At 40.7% G+C, this 16,719-nt stretch overlaps 1 protein-coding gene across 2 annotated transcripts in view; it reads right to left on the reverse strand.

The window, feature by feature from the left end:
• Positions 1–2,925: 2,925 nt before the first annotated feature.
• The window catches only part of LOC105089248 (cytochrome b5 reductase 4), a 67,032-nt gene continuing 53,238 nt past the window's right edge, over positions 2,926–16,719 (reverse strand). For both annotated transcript variants that reach the window (XM_031455993.2, XM_064486895.1), the window contains 4 exons: positions 16,071–16,221; positions 15,684–15,770; positions 7,249–7,413; positions 2,926–3,512 (listed from right to left, as the gene is read on the reverse strand). In XM_031455993.2, the coding sequence (XP_031311853.2) occupies positions 3,458–3,512; positions 7,249–7,413; positions 15,684–15,770; positions 16,071–16,221 (458 nt within the window). In that variant the 3' untranslated portion in view covers positions 2,926–3,457. The remainder of the gene's footprint in view (positions 3,513–7,248; positions 7,414–15,683; positions 15,771–16,070; positions 16,222–16,719) is intronic.

The following is a 16,719-nucleotide window of genomic DNA, read 5'->3' on the forward strand; positions in this document are numbered from 1 at the left end:
TGCCCTGGGACTCCTACCCACGGGCAGAGCCAAGGTGCCCATCTCTTCCCCACCCCACGTTCAGTCACCTCACACTGACATTGGCCCTGGCAAAGGGACGTAAACCACAAAAATTCTACACATCGAAGCTTTTTTTTTTTTTTGAGAGCTGGTTGTTCAACATTTACCAGCAACCCCTGCAGGGTGGTTGGAATTTACTTTGTCAATTAAAAAGCACTATGTAAATATTAGCTATTATTATTTATGATTTCATGACTAAGACGACAATATGGAGAATGTTTAGGGGTGAAATCACCTTCCACTGGAACGTTGCTCTCCACCTCACGGGACACCTGGGCAGGACACACACACACACACACACACACACACACACGGCTTTCCTCTGCCCCAGCTAGGATGATGGGGGGCCAGGGAACCAGCACTTTTCCCTGAGTTGGTCCAGCACAAAGGGGCACATCTCCATGGCTTCATTCCTGAGGGAACAGGTGGTGTCTTCTCTTCACCTGTTACTTCTGAGTCTGACCTGTGTTGTGCTCTTCCTGAAACCCCAGTGATTCCTGAATCTCCCCCTCTGGTTGCCTTTGCTACTTCCTAACTGGGTGAGGGAGACTGCCTCTTCTTCTGATGGTTGATTGCTCAGAATTCCCACCTTCCCAAAGGTTTAGAACAATAAATTCAAGATTTTAAAATATGAAAGTATAGTTATCAAAATACACCACTCAACATATGAAAGGCAACAAGGAAAATCTGGACATAACATGATTTCTGTGATTTTTTTTTCTAAACTGCACCTTAAGAATGTGGCTATCCTGAAAACTGCCTTGTGACAATTCTTGTATAAATAAGATATTAACTTGCTCAGAAAGTGGGAGAGCCTCAGCAGGATGAACACAACAGCTGCATGTGTTTCACTAAGAATTTCAGCAGCTTTTCCCTTAGACGTGTTTCAAGAGCAAGGGTTATCTGGACAGAGCACAAGTAACTGCGTTTCTCAGCATGTCTAAATGAGAGGAAACAGTAATGAGGCCTACGCAGGCGACCTCAGCAAACACTACAATACAACCGCATTCCCCGCGTGATTCTGATCAGCATGGGCTGAGATGGCTGATTAGAAAATCCTAAATCAGAACGTAAGATCCTTGAATTCGAGAAAGAAAGTTGACGGCATCATTTTCAGATTCACCTTCAAGCACCCAGCTGCTACAGAGCAACAGACAAAATGTGCTGCCACATGTAAATGGTTGTTCCTCCCACAGAGCCAAGCTTCCACACGGCACGGGTGGCTTGTATTTGCCTCTACGGCGGCAGTTCTGACTCTCACCATTTAACATGTTTTCCGTTGAACCAGAACTGACAGTGTCACATGAGGGTCCTGCTTGCCATTAGCTGCTTGCCTCCCTTCCAGAACGTCCTCCCTACTCCATCACTAGAGTTTCCTTCCTAGAATTTCAGTCATTCACATATCAACTGCACAGTTCCCTCCTGCCTCCCGCACTAGTATTTATTTTACATTCTTAATCTTGGTTGAATTTAAATTGATTTACATCTCTAAGTTTATTCCTGCTCTAAGCACTCCATACGATTTGCTGTCACACAATGGAAGAAACATGTTCACAAAACATGACTGATGAGGGACTTGTATCCAGATACATAAAGAATGTTTACAATTTAATAACAAGAAGAAAAACAATCCCATTAAAAATGGGCAGAAGATTAAAACAGACACCCTACAAAAGACAATGCACCAATGACTGATAAGCACATGATAATGTTACACACCAGCAGACATCAGACAAATGCAAATTAAAACCACAATGAGATAGTACTACCCACTAAAATGTAAGAGTAATGATTCAAGTTTGCTGAGGATGTGGAAGAACTGAAAGTCTGATACAACACAGGCAGGAATGTAAACTGGTACAACCAGCTGGAAAAAAAAAAGACCTGGCACTTTCTTAAAAGCTTGAAACCGTACATTCCAAAACACGATTATCTAGCTGGTATATGTCTCTGCATTAGAGCTAGAAACAGATGCAGAATAAAATAGCATTTTAAACGTAAGTTAAATATACGGTTACCATACAACCCAGCAATTTCACTTCTAAGTATTCATCCTAGAGAAATGAAAAAATATGTTCACAGAGAGACTTTGACATGAATGTTCTGGGGATGGAGGCAGTAGAAGCTTCTTGACCAGCCCCTTGCACCTGCGAAGCTTCCTCAGCTGGGTGTTGGTGACAAGGATTGGTAATATCACGTTCCTCCTGAGTACACCATTCATTCAGTAAAGACTTCGCTGTTTACAAAATATTCACAGGGTAACTGGAGACCACCCCCCACCCCCAGCCACTTATTTCTGTGAAGCACTGCTGCTACCTCAAATAAGACTGAAAAATCAAAATCAGCTTATGCTTAGCCACAGATACATCCAAAAGTTGCCTCATGGGAAGCTCATGACTTTTCTTGATACGCTTTGCTGAATCCCCCCCACCTGTGGAAGTTCTGGAAGGCTGCACACGGCCGCGGGGAGGGAGAAGAGCTGCCCACACAGCAGAGCGCAGGAGGGCCCCCTGCTGGACTGCTAGCTGCGGGGAAAGCGGCCAGCCAGGAAGTGCCATTTAGGACAGAGTGTTCCTCACTCACCCAGCTGGTCTAGATGGGCTCAAAAAGAATTTAAATTGAACCCATTCCAAAGCACCAGATGACTGTGTTAGGCCATGGCACAAGACGCTACACTTTCCTTATCTTTCCTGACACCTCTAGTTTGGGCTAAGAATCAAAATAGCTGTCCAGGGTCTCTTAAACTTTCTAACACATCCAATTCACAGCTGCATGTGTCTCCAAAACCTTTCACTGTCGCCTTTTAAAATTCCCCTCAGACAGTACCCCATATTGTTGCCTTCAAACACATTTCTACTACAAAGATTAAAAAGTACTTAAGTATTTTTTTATTCTACTCTGTGTCAAGGCCATATACACACAAAATGTTTGGATCACTTAATAAGTTATAACATTCCATGTTTCTATAGCAATAACAAGGACATAAACGATCACTTCCTGAGTTAACAGTGCAATGTAAAATTTAATCTGTATTGCTAATAAGACATTTTACAGCATAGAAACGTGATCAAAATGATCATTACTTTATCATGTCATAAAACACAAGAGCTTATTGTAAAACAGTGATACAGTTTAAATGGTAAGGAACTTTGTGATTCAAAACAAAATCCCTCATGTACTTGTTGCCATGATTGATTTTCCAGGACAAATATCAGTAGTAAAATAAGTTATGGTACAAAATAAAGTCAACAGGTTATCTATAGTGAAGGAACATTTGATTTCATTTAAGAAACTGAAACCTGGATTCTAGTTAACCTTTCAGTATATACAAAAATGTTTCTTAAAAAACCCTAAGTAATCACAAATTTAGATAAAACAGTTGAATGACAGCTCTTTATTATGCTGTAAAACTATGGATCTCGTCTTTGGAAAAGTTCAGATCATGCAGCAACCTGGAAAACATAATAAAAAAGCACATGTTTCTTAGAGAAAATGTTTAAAAATAAAGAAGTAAGGTCAAAGTTTACCATCATAACCACAGTATTTTTTCATTTTCCCCATTTGGTATATACTTTCTAAGAAAGCCTACAATTATCACTTCCAAAAGAAATTAACAATAATTCCTTGACACCATCAAATACCTATTCAGGGTGCAAATTTTCAATTGTCTCAGAAATGCCATAATTTTTCAAAGTTTGTTTGAATCAAGATTCAATTAAAGTCTACCCACAGTGACTGATTTACATCTCTGTTAGGTACCTTTTGATATTTCAGAACCCCTCCATCTCCCTCTCCCTGTCCTGCAGTTTATTTGTGGACAAAATCAGATTTTTATGTGTTGAGTCTCTCACAGTCCTCATTTTGCTACATCCCTGTGGTTTACTTTAAATAATACGTTCCCTTTTCCTCTTACCTCCCACAATTTAGTAATTGGACCTAGAGGCCTGATTAGGTACAGGCTCCATTCTTCTTGACGAGACTACTTCATAGACAGCACTCTTTCATCAGGAGGCACGTGATACGTGGTGGCCTCTCTGGATGCTAACAACCACTGACGACCTCCATACAGATCCATCAGTTCATTAAGGACTGAAGCTGGTGATATTCAACTTACTATTTTTCATTCATTTATCAGCTGAGGAATTCTATAAAGAGTAATGTCTATTCATTTGTTACATGGTTACCCAGTGGTAGAGCTCACACAGAAAAGGCAGAACAAATGCTTGATTTTTTTCCCCTTTATTTATTTATCTTTCAAAATTTTATTTATTTATTAATTATTTTGGGGAGGGAGGAGGTAATTAGGTTTTTATTTATTTATTTAATGGAGGTACTGGGGATTGAACCCAGGACCTTGTGCGTGCTAGGCACACACTTTACCACTGAGCTGTACCCTCCCCTCCTCTTTTTTCCCCCTTTATTCACCAGTTTTCAAAGTAAGGAGTTGATATCTTAGCATTCTATCTAAATTTCTCCCCACTGAACAGGAAAAGCAGAAATACTGCTTAAGTATGATTCAGCTTGGAAAATACTAGAAATGGAGACTAAAATCTTACAAGTAGCTCTGTTTAAAAAGCTGCTGAAAATAATAAACATTTACTTAGTACTTAGTATATGTAGTCACTGTGTTCAGCACTTCACACGCATTAAGTATTATTATTTACTCCCTGGGACAGGTGAGTGCTCTAAAGCTGAGAAGGATCTGGCCCTAGCACACTTGGCTAGTGACTGGAGGATGACTGTAAGTGGGAGGGCTGGGATTTAAACCCCAACTGGCAGCTTCCAGGGCAGACAAACATATTCAGACAAACGGATGGGATGGCACAGGAGTTACGAGGGCCAACCTGGTGCGGCAGGCAAGCCTCGCACAATCTGAAGGCATCCCACCTTTCCGCCATACCTTCTGTCAGCCCCTGGCCAGGGGCGCCACGCCAGCCACAGGAGGCCAGGAGTCAAGTCCCTGATCACCCAGGCCCCTTGTGTGCCTGCTTGTCTTCTCCCTGCCTGCACCATTCTCCTCTACCTCCTCTGACTGGGGACGTTTTAGTCAATCTTCAAAGAACCGGTCTTCCTGACCATGTGGCTCCCTTCGCTCCAACACCACAACCCTAGGTAAAAGCAACCTCTCTTTCTGAATGTCTGCAGCACCTCATTTCCTCTCTAGTAAGAGAATCTATAGCACTCGGGGTCACTGGCATGTACACCCATGCCCGCCGCTCGGCTGTGAGGGCCCAAAAGCAGAAACTGTTTATTCATCGATGCAATACACAAAGTGGCTTAGTTAGTGGATGAAAGGACCTTTATCGGCCAAATAATTATAAGCTCTTTATCTATATTGAAAAAAAAAGTTTCTGAGTCCTTCTCTGTTACATCATACGAATTTGACAAATTTTTACCTAATATGGACAGCACGTTTGGAATGTATGTTACACTTACATAGCAGACATGAGGGTGCCTTTGGAGGGTCCTGGGAGTGGGCAGCCCAAAGAGCCGCCATTCAGGACAGCAGGAACTACGACATGATGAAAGACCCACGTAACTGCCTAGTGAGAGCTACACCACACCTGGTAAGATGGTGAGGATCAGGAAGTCAAAGAAACAAGGAAATAAGGAATCCTAAATTGAAAGTCACAGGGCAGATGCTATGAAGTCCTGACCTGAACCAAGCTACACCTCACATGGCCGCTCTACACAACACGCTCGGGGTGAGTGGCAGCAGGGACCCACATATGATGACAGGTCAGACTCCAGCAGTTATGGGCAGGCCAGCGAGCACAGCACAGGAAGACTTGCTCGGAGGGAAAGCTGAGGAAATAAAGCTGTAGAGACTACAGTCAATCTAAAAAATGAAAAAAAAAATACTAGAATCTTGGCTTCCTTTGATTCAATTATACGTAGACTGAGGCTCCAGTAGGCAAGGAATTGGCTAGGCCTTGCCTGGAACCCAAATGAAGAGCCTGCAGGAAGCCCAGAACTCATGGGAGCAAACAGCACACTTCCATCGGGGGTGCTGTACCAGGGGTCCCTCCTCAGTCAGTGGAAAATGGACCAGGTGGCCTTACACGCAGTCTCTTTCAATGATCAGAGTTCATGATTCTCATGATTTAAACGCAGGGTTAGACTGCAATCTATAAACATCTGGACACTCCTAGTGGGCAGTGTCAACGAAGGAGAGGAGTACAGCTCTCAGCCTTTTTTTCTGAAAATTATTTTACTTCCAACCTTATTGTTAGTCTTCACTATAATTTTAATAGTTCTGTTTGAGCTTTAAAAGAGTGGAAGTTTAAATAGCAATTAAAAATTTTTACTGAGAGAGCTTAGACAGATGCACATTTTCCTGAAAGTATTAACATCCAGAAATACATTGAAATTTAATTAAAATATCTTCTAAATACAATGTGGAGAGAAACACTTTTTAGTGTCTTCATTTATTTATTGACATCAATCTTTTTATTAATTCAAATAAAAAATAAAATAGCAAGAGAGAAAATCATCCAGCAAAATGCTAGGTTGGGTCACAGACTAAAGGAAGCACAGGCCTTCGAAGGCAGTCATACTGTGAAGTCATCTAGAAACGGCTGCCAACAGTGGCTGCAACTAACCAAATATTTCAAAGTGTCTTTTTAGAGTTAAATCAGATCAAGGTGACTTTTAAATAAGACGGTCACTACGACCGAGTTTTCACTGTGCAGAGTCCAACTCTTATCTTGGCTTTTCGTCCTAGGTCTCTGGTTTTTGTCTTGCTGCCTGGCTTTCTCCACTGTCTTGTTTACTAACCCTCACCCAGTTGCAGAGAATGAAGAAAGATCACAAGCTACAAGGAGGAACACTGCCTATTAATTATTATATATGATAAAGCTGTGGGGGAAGAGGAGGCTGAATCTAGTGTCCCCCAAAAGACCTGACACCAATCATGTGAATGTGCCCAGACCGCCAGCCGTGAGCAGAGGCATGAGGAGCTGGCTGTGCCTCACTTCCGTGTTCACGTCTATCTCTAGGCATAACTGGGGACTCTGACCCTCCACCCGTGTGCAGCTTTAGCACTCTGTTATTTTCTCAGGCTGTAACAGACTATTAAAGTGCAGGTTCCTATGAAGAGGAAGGACTGAGAGCGAGATCAGCTGCCCTCTAGAGGAGCTCTTCATTTCACGGCACTGGGACTCTTTTTCCTACCACACTGTGACTCACTTTACTCCTTGCTCTGTAAACGGCACTGGTCCACAGATGCAGACGAGGACTCTGGATCTGTCTAAACTTCTTTTCAAAAATTCAGAAAGCAGACCTGGTGAAATGTGTCCCTGTTTGCCATTCCATTCAGAAGTAGGTGCTGAGAGGACAAATTCAACGTCAAACCTGGAGAAAAGAAACATTTAAAAAAGTCTATTATGTGAAACATTATTAACATGTTTCAAGTTCAGTAAAGCATCTTTTTCTCCCCTGGAGAACAACGGAATTTATGGAGATTGATACACTTGCTACAAAAGCACCAGAACAGATTATAAGCAAAGATATCGCAAAAGCACACGGGTAAATCCATATTTACTAAAGACATACTTTTGATACAAATAAGAAGAGTGACATTTTTTGTCGAAGTCACTAGAAAGGGAGCTCCAAGGGATCTCAGAGAACACATTTCTATTAGTAACGCGCTCGTATAAATTCCAGTCAGGAGCAACTACCAGTGACAGTTTTAATCTCTGACTCAGACCTCTCCAGTGAGTCCTAGACCCTCATAACCAAAGACCTATCTGACTTCTTACTGTTACTGTCTCCACACCCTCAATCTCAACTTACCCTCTCCCGGCCCCACACCTGACATCACTGCTGTGAACGGCACCACGACCCACTCGGCTGTACAAACCAGAAACCTGGCGCTTATCTGCCACCCCCTCCATGCCCAAATTCTCACCAAGTCTGAGCTCCTCTGTCCTCTACTTCTCTCAGCCTTCACTGCCACAACCCCGCCCACTCTCTTTCTTCTTTCTGTAATGTTTCTACCACATCCTGCTCTTCAGTTCTTGGCTCCAGCATCACTTCCACAGGGAAGCACTGCAGCCCCACCAGTCTGGAGTCCTTATTTATATGTGTTGTAGAAATGTCTTCCTTTTCCTCTTCTTTATGGCCCTTATATCAGGCTGTAAATATGTGGCCAGCAGGTTGATGGTTTTATTACTATCTACCCCATGAGACCATAAACTCCATGAGGGCAGGGACCATGTTTGCTTTGGCTACCACTGCACCCCTAATGGCCAACACCAACGGCACTCAAACACTACAGAGTGAAACAGATGAAAGAAACAGAAAGGGTAGAGAATTACAGTGAGAAAGAAACACATCAAACCAAGTCTCACAAGGTAACTACAGATCACGTCTCCCCACAGCTTTGCAGTCTGTTGAGTGAACTCCTGGTGAAGAACTGAAGTAAATTCAAAATTCTGTGTCGTGCTTGCTCCCTTTGCTCCATTTTCTCTAACACAATTCACTCTGATTGTTTTCAATAGCGTCAGATCGAATGCAACTCTGCATTTTCTGCTTGAGTAATGGAGATATTTTCTCAAGGGTGGCAGGAATTAATTATACATTCATCTCAACTTGAGAAAACGCTGAAGTGCATCTTTTCTCTTGTGAGGTGGCTCAGGGAGCCAAACATAACAGAAACTGCATGCGGCTGGCGCAGCTGTCTGCCCACTGCTGTGCGGCAGCTGGGGGACCACTCCTGGGGGTGAGGGAGCCCGTCCCCACTTGGAGTGCCAGCCGGGATGCAGAGCCCGTCCCAGTGCTCCCCAGACCCAGCCTCTAGGTGGGAAAACTCTATAATCTCAATTCTAATATTCTTACAATTCTAACATTCTGATTTTACACTTGAAAAACTCTTAAAATGACATTTTATTTCTCACTTTCAAGGTTCCCATTTAGTTTTAGCAGCAATACAAACCCACCCTATGCAAGACAGCCTCCCTGAATACTTTCTTTCACTAACATTTTTTCCTTCCTAGCACTTAAATTAAGTGTTAGATAATTCTGGAATGTGCTATTTGTTTACTGCTCCATAAGGATGGAGTCCTTGTTGTGTTTAATCCTCTATCCAGGCTTGGCCTGAGGCAAGTGTGCAAAAATTACTTGATGAATGAATGGAGAAATTTACTTAACAAGAAGCCATACAGGCTAAAAATAAACACTATTGAGAGCCATATGCTGGCACCTATGAGATTCCATACAAAAATGTACATGAACTTCGCATTTTTCTGGGAAGAAGGTCCATAACTGTCCATCAAAGGGGACCCAAAAGCAGCTGCAGAACCACTATCTGAAGGCATTTTCAATTAAACAGAGACAATGCAATACAAGGTAACAACTGCCTTATTAAATTACAAAAGACAGTCTCCTCTGGCTCCGTTTCCAGTAAGTCTGTTACCGGGATAAGACTGCTAAGGCACGTAAATCAATACTGGCGTCCCTGTCATCTGAAAAAAAATCTTAATTTTCCTTTACTGACTTGCTTTAAAAAATAAATTCATCAGTGGCACACTTTCTGCAGGCATCTACTACAGCGTGAGAAACAACGGTGATCCTTCCGTGGATGGTACACATTTCTTTCGCATTTTATATTGATTCACATGTCAGTCCCTCTGGTACACCTCTGGGGCCCTCCATGGAAAACATGACCAGATGGTACAGATGCAATTTTCAGGGTCTGGTAAGGACACAGCCATCCTACTTCTCTTCTTCACAGCCCAGAAAAGAGCTTCCAACTGCAGCGGGAGCAACCCCAAGTTAAGGCTCAAGGACACTTCAGTGAAGCATTTCTTCCACCAGATGAGGGTAGAGATGGTTACTGTGGAATGTTCTCTTCTGAATTTTTCTAAGGGCAACTTACTATCTGATATAATTACAGCCTTGAGGCATGAGGGGACCCACTGGTAAACTGTCCTGAAATTCCTTTCTGCTTCTAATGAATGCCTGAGGTCCAAATATCTATGAAAGCAAACAAGCTTGTCAAAAACAATTATTTTGAAGTAGACTGATAATGCTCTGAGATGAAAAATCTTGAAATATAAATGTATTCAGTCTAAATCATATGCAAAGCCCAAAGTCATCCAACAACTTATTCCCTCCTCCTCCAGGCAACTGGCTCCCCAAACCCACTCTTCCCTATTTCTTACACTTACACACACACACACACACACACACATCCCTGCCTTCCCATCTTTACCACCACAGCTCCAGGTCAGACTTTCCTGTCTCCTGAGCTACTGCTTTAACAGCCTGACCCTCCTCTACCTGGCACACCACTGTCATACCAGCTCTCCTAAAACCCAGGTCCGATCCTACAACTTCTTTGCTTCAAAAGCTTTCGTGATTTTGTCACTGCTCACAAACAAATAGTACTTCAGGGTATTTGGGGCCCTAGCTTTTCCTGGTTTCCCTAGCTAAAGAAAAAGACTAGAAACACAGGAAAACTTGCTATTTGCTCATGGGAGAAAGCTCACAAAATCAACAGCGAGGGGTTAAAATTAGAGAAAATGAACATCTTAAAGAAACATTTCTCAAAATGAATCTGATGAAACACTCGTGTTCATCCAAATGTTAGTGGTATTCCATGAAAAAAAGGCTGGCCTATCAAGTAAGTTTGGGGCTCCTGGGTTAAAAGAAGTTAAACAGACTTCTTTAGAATCTCTCAAAGCCTTGAATATGTTAAGTTCATAGTAAATCTTTAAGAAGGTAACATGCGTTATTTCTCAAACTTATTTAATCCTAGAGCCCTGTAGAGGGGCATACATGAACATGTCAAGGAACACATTCCAAGAAACACCCCACTGGAGGAACATCTGGGAAGAACAGAGAGTGGGAAGGGTCCAGACTAGGGGCCCACATAGCTGACGTGCATCAGAGGCTGGAGGACAAGAAACGGGTTCAGGCCTCTTGTTCAATTTACTTATGTTTCCAGAATCGTTTGCTTTTGCCACCTTAAATGGGCCCAACGTACTGCTAGTCCCAACACTGACACCAGAATACAGAAACACTCTACCTCTGTAGAATGGATAAACAAGATGATACTGTATAGCACAGGGAAATATACACAAGATCTTATGGTAGCTCACAGAGAAAAAAATGTGACAATGAATATATATATGTTCATGTATAACTGAAAAATTGTGCTCTACACTGGAATTTGACACATCGTAAAATGGTTATAAATCAATAAAAAAATGTTAAAAAAAAAACCACTCTACCTTTCTAGAGGCTATTTGTCAAAATGTATCAGTAGCCTTGGTACACTCTGACTTTGTGATTCTTCTGGTGAATTTTTATCCTGCACAGTTAGAGAAGTACAGGAAAACTTACAGTCACTATGCCAAATTGTAGGGGGTTAGTTAAATAAGTTATGGTATGAACTCAGTGACCGAATACAATGCAGCTATTAAAAGTCATGGTGCAGGGCAGGTTTTCCCGACTAGCACTATTGGCAACCTTGGGCTAGATAATCCTTTGCTGTGGGGGCTGTCCTGGGCACTGCAGGCTCCTCACAGCAATCCTGGCCTCTACCAATTAGCTGCCAGTGGCACTCTCTCCATCAGTTGTGATGAACAAAAATGCTTCCAGGTGTAAATGTTCCCCAGGGTGCTGGAGGGAGAAACAGAATCCCTCCAGGTCGAGAACCACTAGTTTAAAGCATTCTACACCCAGAATACACACAATACACTAAGTAGAAACGTAGTTATAAAAAGTATAGTCAGTGTGACTACATTATTTATGAAACCAAACAACATGTGTGTATGTGTGAGTACGTGTGTCTATGTATGTGTGCGTGTGTGTATGTGTGAGAGAGAGAGGACGAGAAAGAGAACGGAAAAATACAGACCATAATGCTAATAACTGTTCCTCGGATGGTAAGATTATGGCTGATTTTTTTTCCTTATATTTTTTTCTACATAAATATGTATTAATTTTATAAACAGAGGGAACAAACCAAAAATTCTCCCTATTTATGGAAAAGAATATGCTACTAACTTTACTAAAATAAGGTTACTGTCCCCAAAATGACTGCTTTGAAAGGAAAGGAAAATACTTGTTATATTTCTATATTACATAAGGACATCCGGGAGTCAATCTCATTGTCAAACTTTCCTGCACCTCAAAACTAACTCTGCAAAGACAGAGACCTCAGCGAGCAGCACCTCCTCCTGAGGCAGGGGAGGACCAATGTGTAAGGCTAGGTCAACCAGGCTTTATAACACTGCTCAGTAGTCAAGACAGAGATAAGTGAAATTTAATTTGGATTCCAGTTTACACAGTAATTGGCCACATCTGCTGTTGCACATATTAACCTTCTGTTTCCTCTCATTTTTCTTAAGAAAATGTGTAAGACTTTGTTAGACTTGGAAAGTTGTGAATCAAATTCCAATGATGAGAGTTAAACAGTCAAGTGTACTAACATATGTGGATTAAATTCAGGCAAGCTACTGTTTTTTCTTTTTTTTCCCATTCAAATTATATGCTTATGACATGAAAACAGAAATGAAGTAGAAACATCCTAGAAGAGTACTTACGGTCTTCCCTATGGTTTGCAATTCTGTTGAGTTTTGGCAACGTGGGGAAACGAAGAGCTGCGTTCCCTGGGCCGCATGAGAAAATAAGCCAACACGATATGCTCTCCCTGTTACACCCTGTGCACAGGCACACGGTAGAGGCTCACATGCACTTCGTGAATGAATGAATGAATGTTACAAATACGCCACTTCTAGGGACTTGGCACCTAACTATGCTATCTTATTGCCCCCACACCCAAAAAAACCCAAACAGTTCTGTGACATACAATTTGATGTCCCCATTCTTCAGATGGAAAACTGCAGCTCTGTCAGATCAAAGAACTTGCCCAAAGTCACAAAGTTACTAAGTTTCCATGATACAATGATGTTTCTAAGAATTTCACTTGCTACTGATATCATGTGGATAAACTCTGAGGACAAGCATAGCATGCTTGCTGAAAATGAAAATATTAGATCATACACCAGCCTCAGTATCCATTTTTCCTATTCTTTGTTCCACAAAGGACTGAGTGGAAGGCTGTGTCCTAATCCTTCAGAGACAAGGGTGTTTCGTTTGTTTTAAATACAGAATTTAATTATTGTTATAGTCACAATCCAAAATAATTTAACCATGGAGATGTTTTCAAGTATCACATTTTGTCATCAGAAACTTTATTACTAAAATGAGAAGTGACAGGAGAGTCAAGACATGGGAAACAGTGGTTTAATAAATTTAAAAAAAAAAGCCTTCAATGTTAACTAAAACCCAGATGTGACAAATTAAAAACTGCTTTATATTAAGTTTGAACTTTTGCTTTCCTTCTATGTACGGGACTTGACAATTACTACCAAAGCCCATCAGCAAGCCTTTAAGGCTTGGTTTCTTCTCTATCTGCACCAAGCCTCTGAACATCGAAGGATCTGATACACGTTCCAAAGCCAATTACACCAGCAGGCCCTTTGTGTTTTCCAGTGAGGGCCTGGCAGTCAGTCTCCAGGGGACACAGATTATCTGATGCTGGAAATTGGGGCCAGCAGAGGGCCTCCAGCTAAAGAGCTGTGCCTACAGAAAGTGGACAGAAAGGTAGGGAGCAGAGCACACCCAGGAGCAGGAAGAGAGAGGGTAAAGGCAGGCCAGCACTCTCACTCCTCCCAGCAGACTGGAGCATGGCACTCACCTGGTGAGTGCGGTTAGAGCCTGGCACCCGAAAGTGAGAAAAAAGCTGGGGCGGGGGGGCTCTCCTCATCCTCCTGCCTGCACAATTCCAACAACTCAAATTATGTTGACCGAAACAGAACAAAACAAAACACAGAGCTGACTCTGTTAAAGGACAACTTGTGTTCAGAAGCTGTCAACACATTCCTTTTATCAATTGCTTCTTAAATCAAGTTTAACTCCTAGGGCTAGACTAAGTCTAGACAATGTCTGTTCATGGAAATAATAGTAAGTGGATTTTTCTTGTCTAGGAAACTATCTTGAAGAATACCATGTCAAAAATTTGCCAGAAATACTTAAAAAAAAAACGAACTAAGAAAGTCTAGCTATGTCTGTTTAAATTCTTTGAAATGTTTGAACCAGGAGCTCAAGCAGTTCATACAAATCCATGTATACATAGGCCCTCCACAACCACAACCCAAATATCCGAGGTGGGCTGTCACAACTTCAAAGCATTTACACTACCTTCTCAATCTTCACAATAACCTTATGAAGCAAGGAGGAAAGATGTCACTATTCTATTTCAAAGATAAAGACACCAGCCCAGAGGGCTATGTCATTTTTGAACAAAGTTTCAAGCTAGTACAGGGCAGAATGAAAACTAGAATTTAGGTCATTTGGCTTTTTGGTAAATGCTGCTTCCAATTTTCCATCTAGAAAATTAGTAAAAAATACACTTGAAAGCTTAGGAATTTATATTTCTTTAAATTATGCTCTAAATTGCCATTTAACTACATAAATATAGTAAATATTCTTAGGTTTATATTTTCCATATGTAAGAAGAGAAAATACTTCCAGGATAATTAAATTCAGATCCTCCTTAATTTGTGCAAATTATTCATTAAAAGAGAAAGAGGGGGAGGATGGGAGGCAACAGAGAGAAAAAAAAAAACTAGAAGGAAGCACAGCATCACCTGAGGAAGGATATTCAGCAGCTGTTCAGAACCTGGAGCCCCGGGGACAGCTGAGTTTCTGAGGCCTTTCACTGTTAAATGGCCTAGAATGTTATCTCTACCATACTGTCATCAACATAACTATTTGCTTCAGATATTTTGTGTGATTTATGAAGTCCTGCAATTCTTAGAAATAGTTTTTAATGATTACAGAAATGCTTTAAAAGTATGACAGCTTGTCCAATTCACTCTTCTAAAAAAACTGTTTTGAATTCCCTACGGCTTTCAAATCTCTGTAGGGGAGATGGGGCACACATGCCTGTTCAAATTATCTTACTTCAGTTAACTGTGCTAGGGCTCCTTTCTCGATGAAACAAATTTTTACCTTGCTGTCTCGTTCTACCACTGAACTCTCTGACTCAAATTTTTTTCTATTACCTATATCAGCATTTCCCAAAGTGTGTACTGAGGACCACTAGGGATATAAATGAGTATTAATGTAAACAAACAAAAATGAAGAGAATCTTGCTAAATGATGCGTAAGGAACCCTCTTCTTGGAAAGTCACAGTGGACATTAGCATAGTAAAGAAACATGTTTATTTTTGTTAATCCATCTCACCAAATTTATTTGATTTGTCCCCATTATAATAAAATCTTGAATTACCAAATTGGCTACACTGGATCATTTTCAATGAAACCCAACTCAGTATAATAAATAACATAAACATAAAGCCCAGTACATATTTTGTTGATACATATTTGATGTCACATTGATCTTATCAAATAGTATTTCTTTGGGGGAGGTGTATTAACACTATTCATATTTAGAGGTTGGTTTTTTTTTTAAAGAGAATTATTGATTAGTTTATTTTTGTTTGAACAAGCTTCCTAGTCAATTAAAACTCCAGCCAAAGGCAGTATAAGGCCCTGACTGAGTAAACATGTATGAATATTTAAACACAGAGCTAATACCACTTTAGTACCTTTCATCCTTAAATGCTAGTTTCTCCAACTGGCTTCTCCAAATTATATCATCCTCTGTTTTATTGAAGAACATCAGCTTCACTTTCCTTAAAAGAAAAACAACAACAACAACAACAACTCAAAAAAAGTACTATTTCAATTACATTTACAATATGCAAGAATGGAAAGTCTAGAAGTGAACTAGCATGAATGATTTTTTTAGTGCCAATTAGGAGGCCGAAAGTACCAAAAACAAAGCAACTCGGAGTGAAGGAGGAAGTGTTAGAAATGATGACTGAGGATGAGGACACGTCTGTTGAACTCCACTAAGTATTTAATCAATTTAGAAAAGCTTCTACTAATGTAACAGCCTCACAGCGATAGTAATTAAGGACACAATTACATACCTGAGACTGGGTATATTAGTCAAAGCATAATTCAGCACTTTAACCATTGGTGTGAAGCCTGTTCCAGCTGCCAATAAAAAGAGATCTTCCAATTCTTCCAACTGGGTTATTTTAAAATTGCCCTCAGGATTGCTTATGGAGACATAATCTCCTAAACAATGAAATATACACTGAATCAGAAAAAAAATCAGGGAAACTAAGACAGTTAACCTAGTTGAAATTAGAACACCGAGGAGAAACAGGTTGAATGAATAAATATCGTACTACACCTCAGTTTCTAAGGTATGTAAGGAGCTTTAAGAATACTCCTTAGGCCCCCGAGTTATGTCATTATCCTCAAATTATCATTATAATCAAATTTATAATGACATTTTATTATACTCATTTCCCAATATTACTTTTCCCAAACCATCTGGACTCTCTAATATACAAACTACTGACAAATATTTAGGTACAAATTACAAATTGAAACTAAATCACTTCAAAAACAGTCTGTGTATACCTGTCTTGCACAGTACAGGGTGGAGAATATATATTCGCTACTTACATACTGATTCTTAACAATAGTAATAAGACTAGCAGGAGAGAAAACTGGAAAAGAAATGTATTCTACAATCTTATGTTAGTAAATGCACTAACTTCATTCCCA

The sequence above is a fragment of the Camelus dromedarius genome, chromosome 6 (genome assembly GCF_036321535.1).
Source record: "Camelus dromedarius isolate mCamDro1 chromosome 6, mCamDro1.pat, whole genome shotgun sequence".
Classification (NCBI taxonomy): domain Eukaryota; kingdom Metazoa; phylum Chordata; class Mammalia; order Artiodactyla; family Camelidae; genus Camelus; species Camelus dromedarius.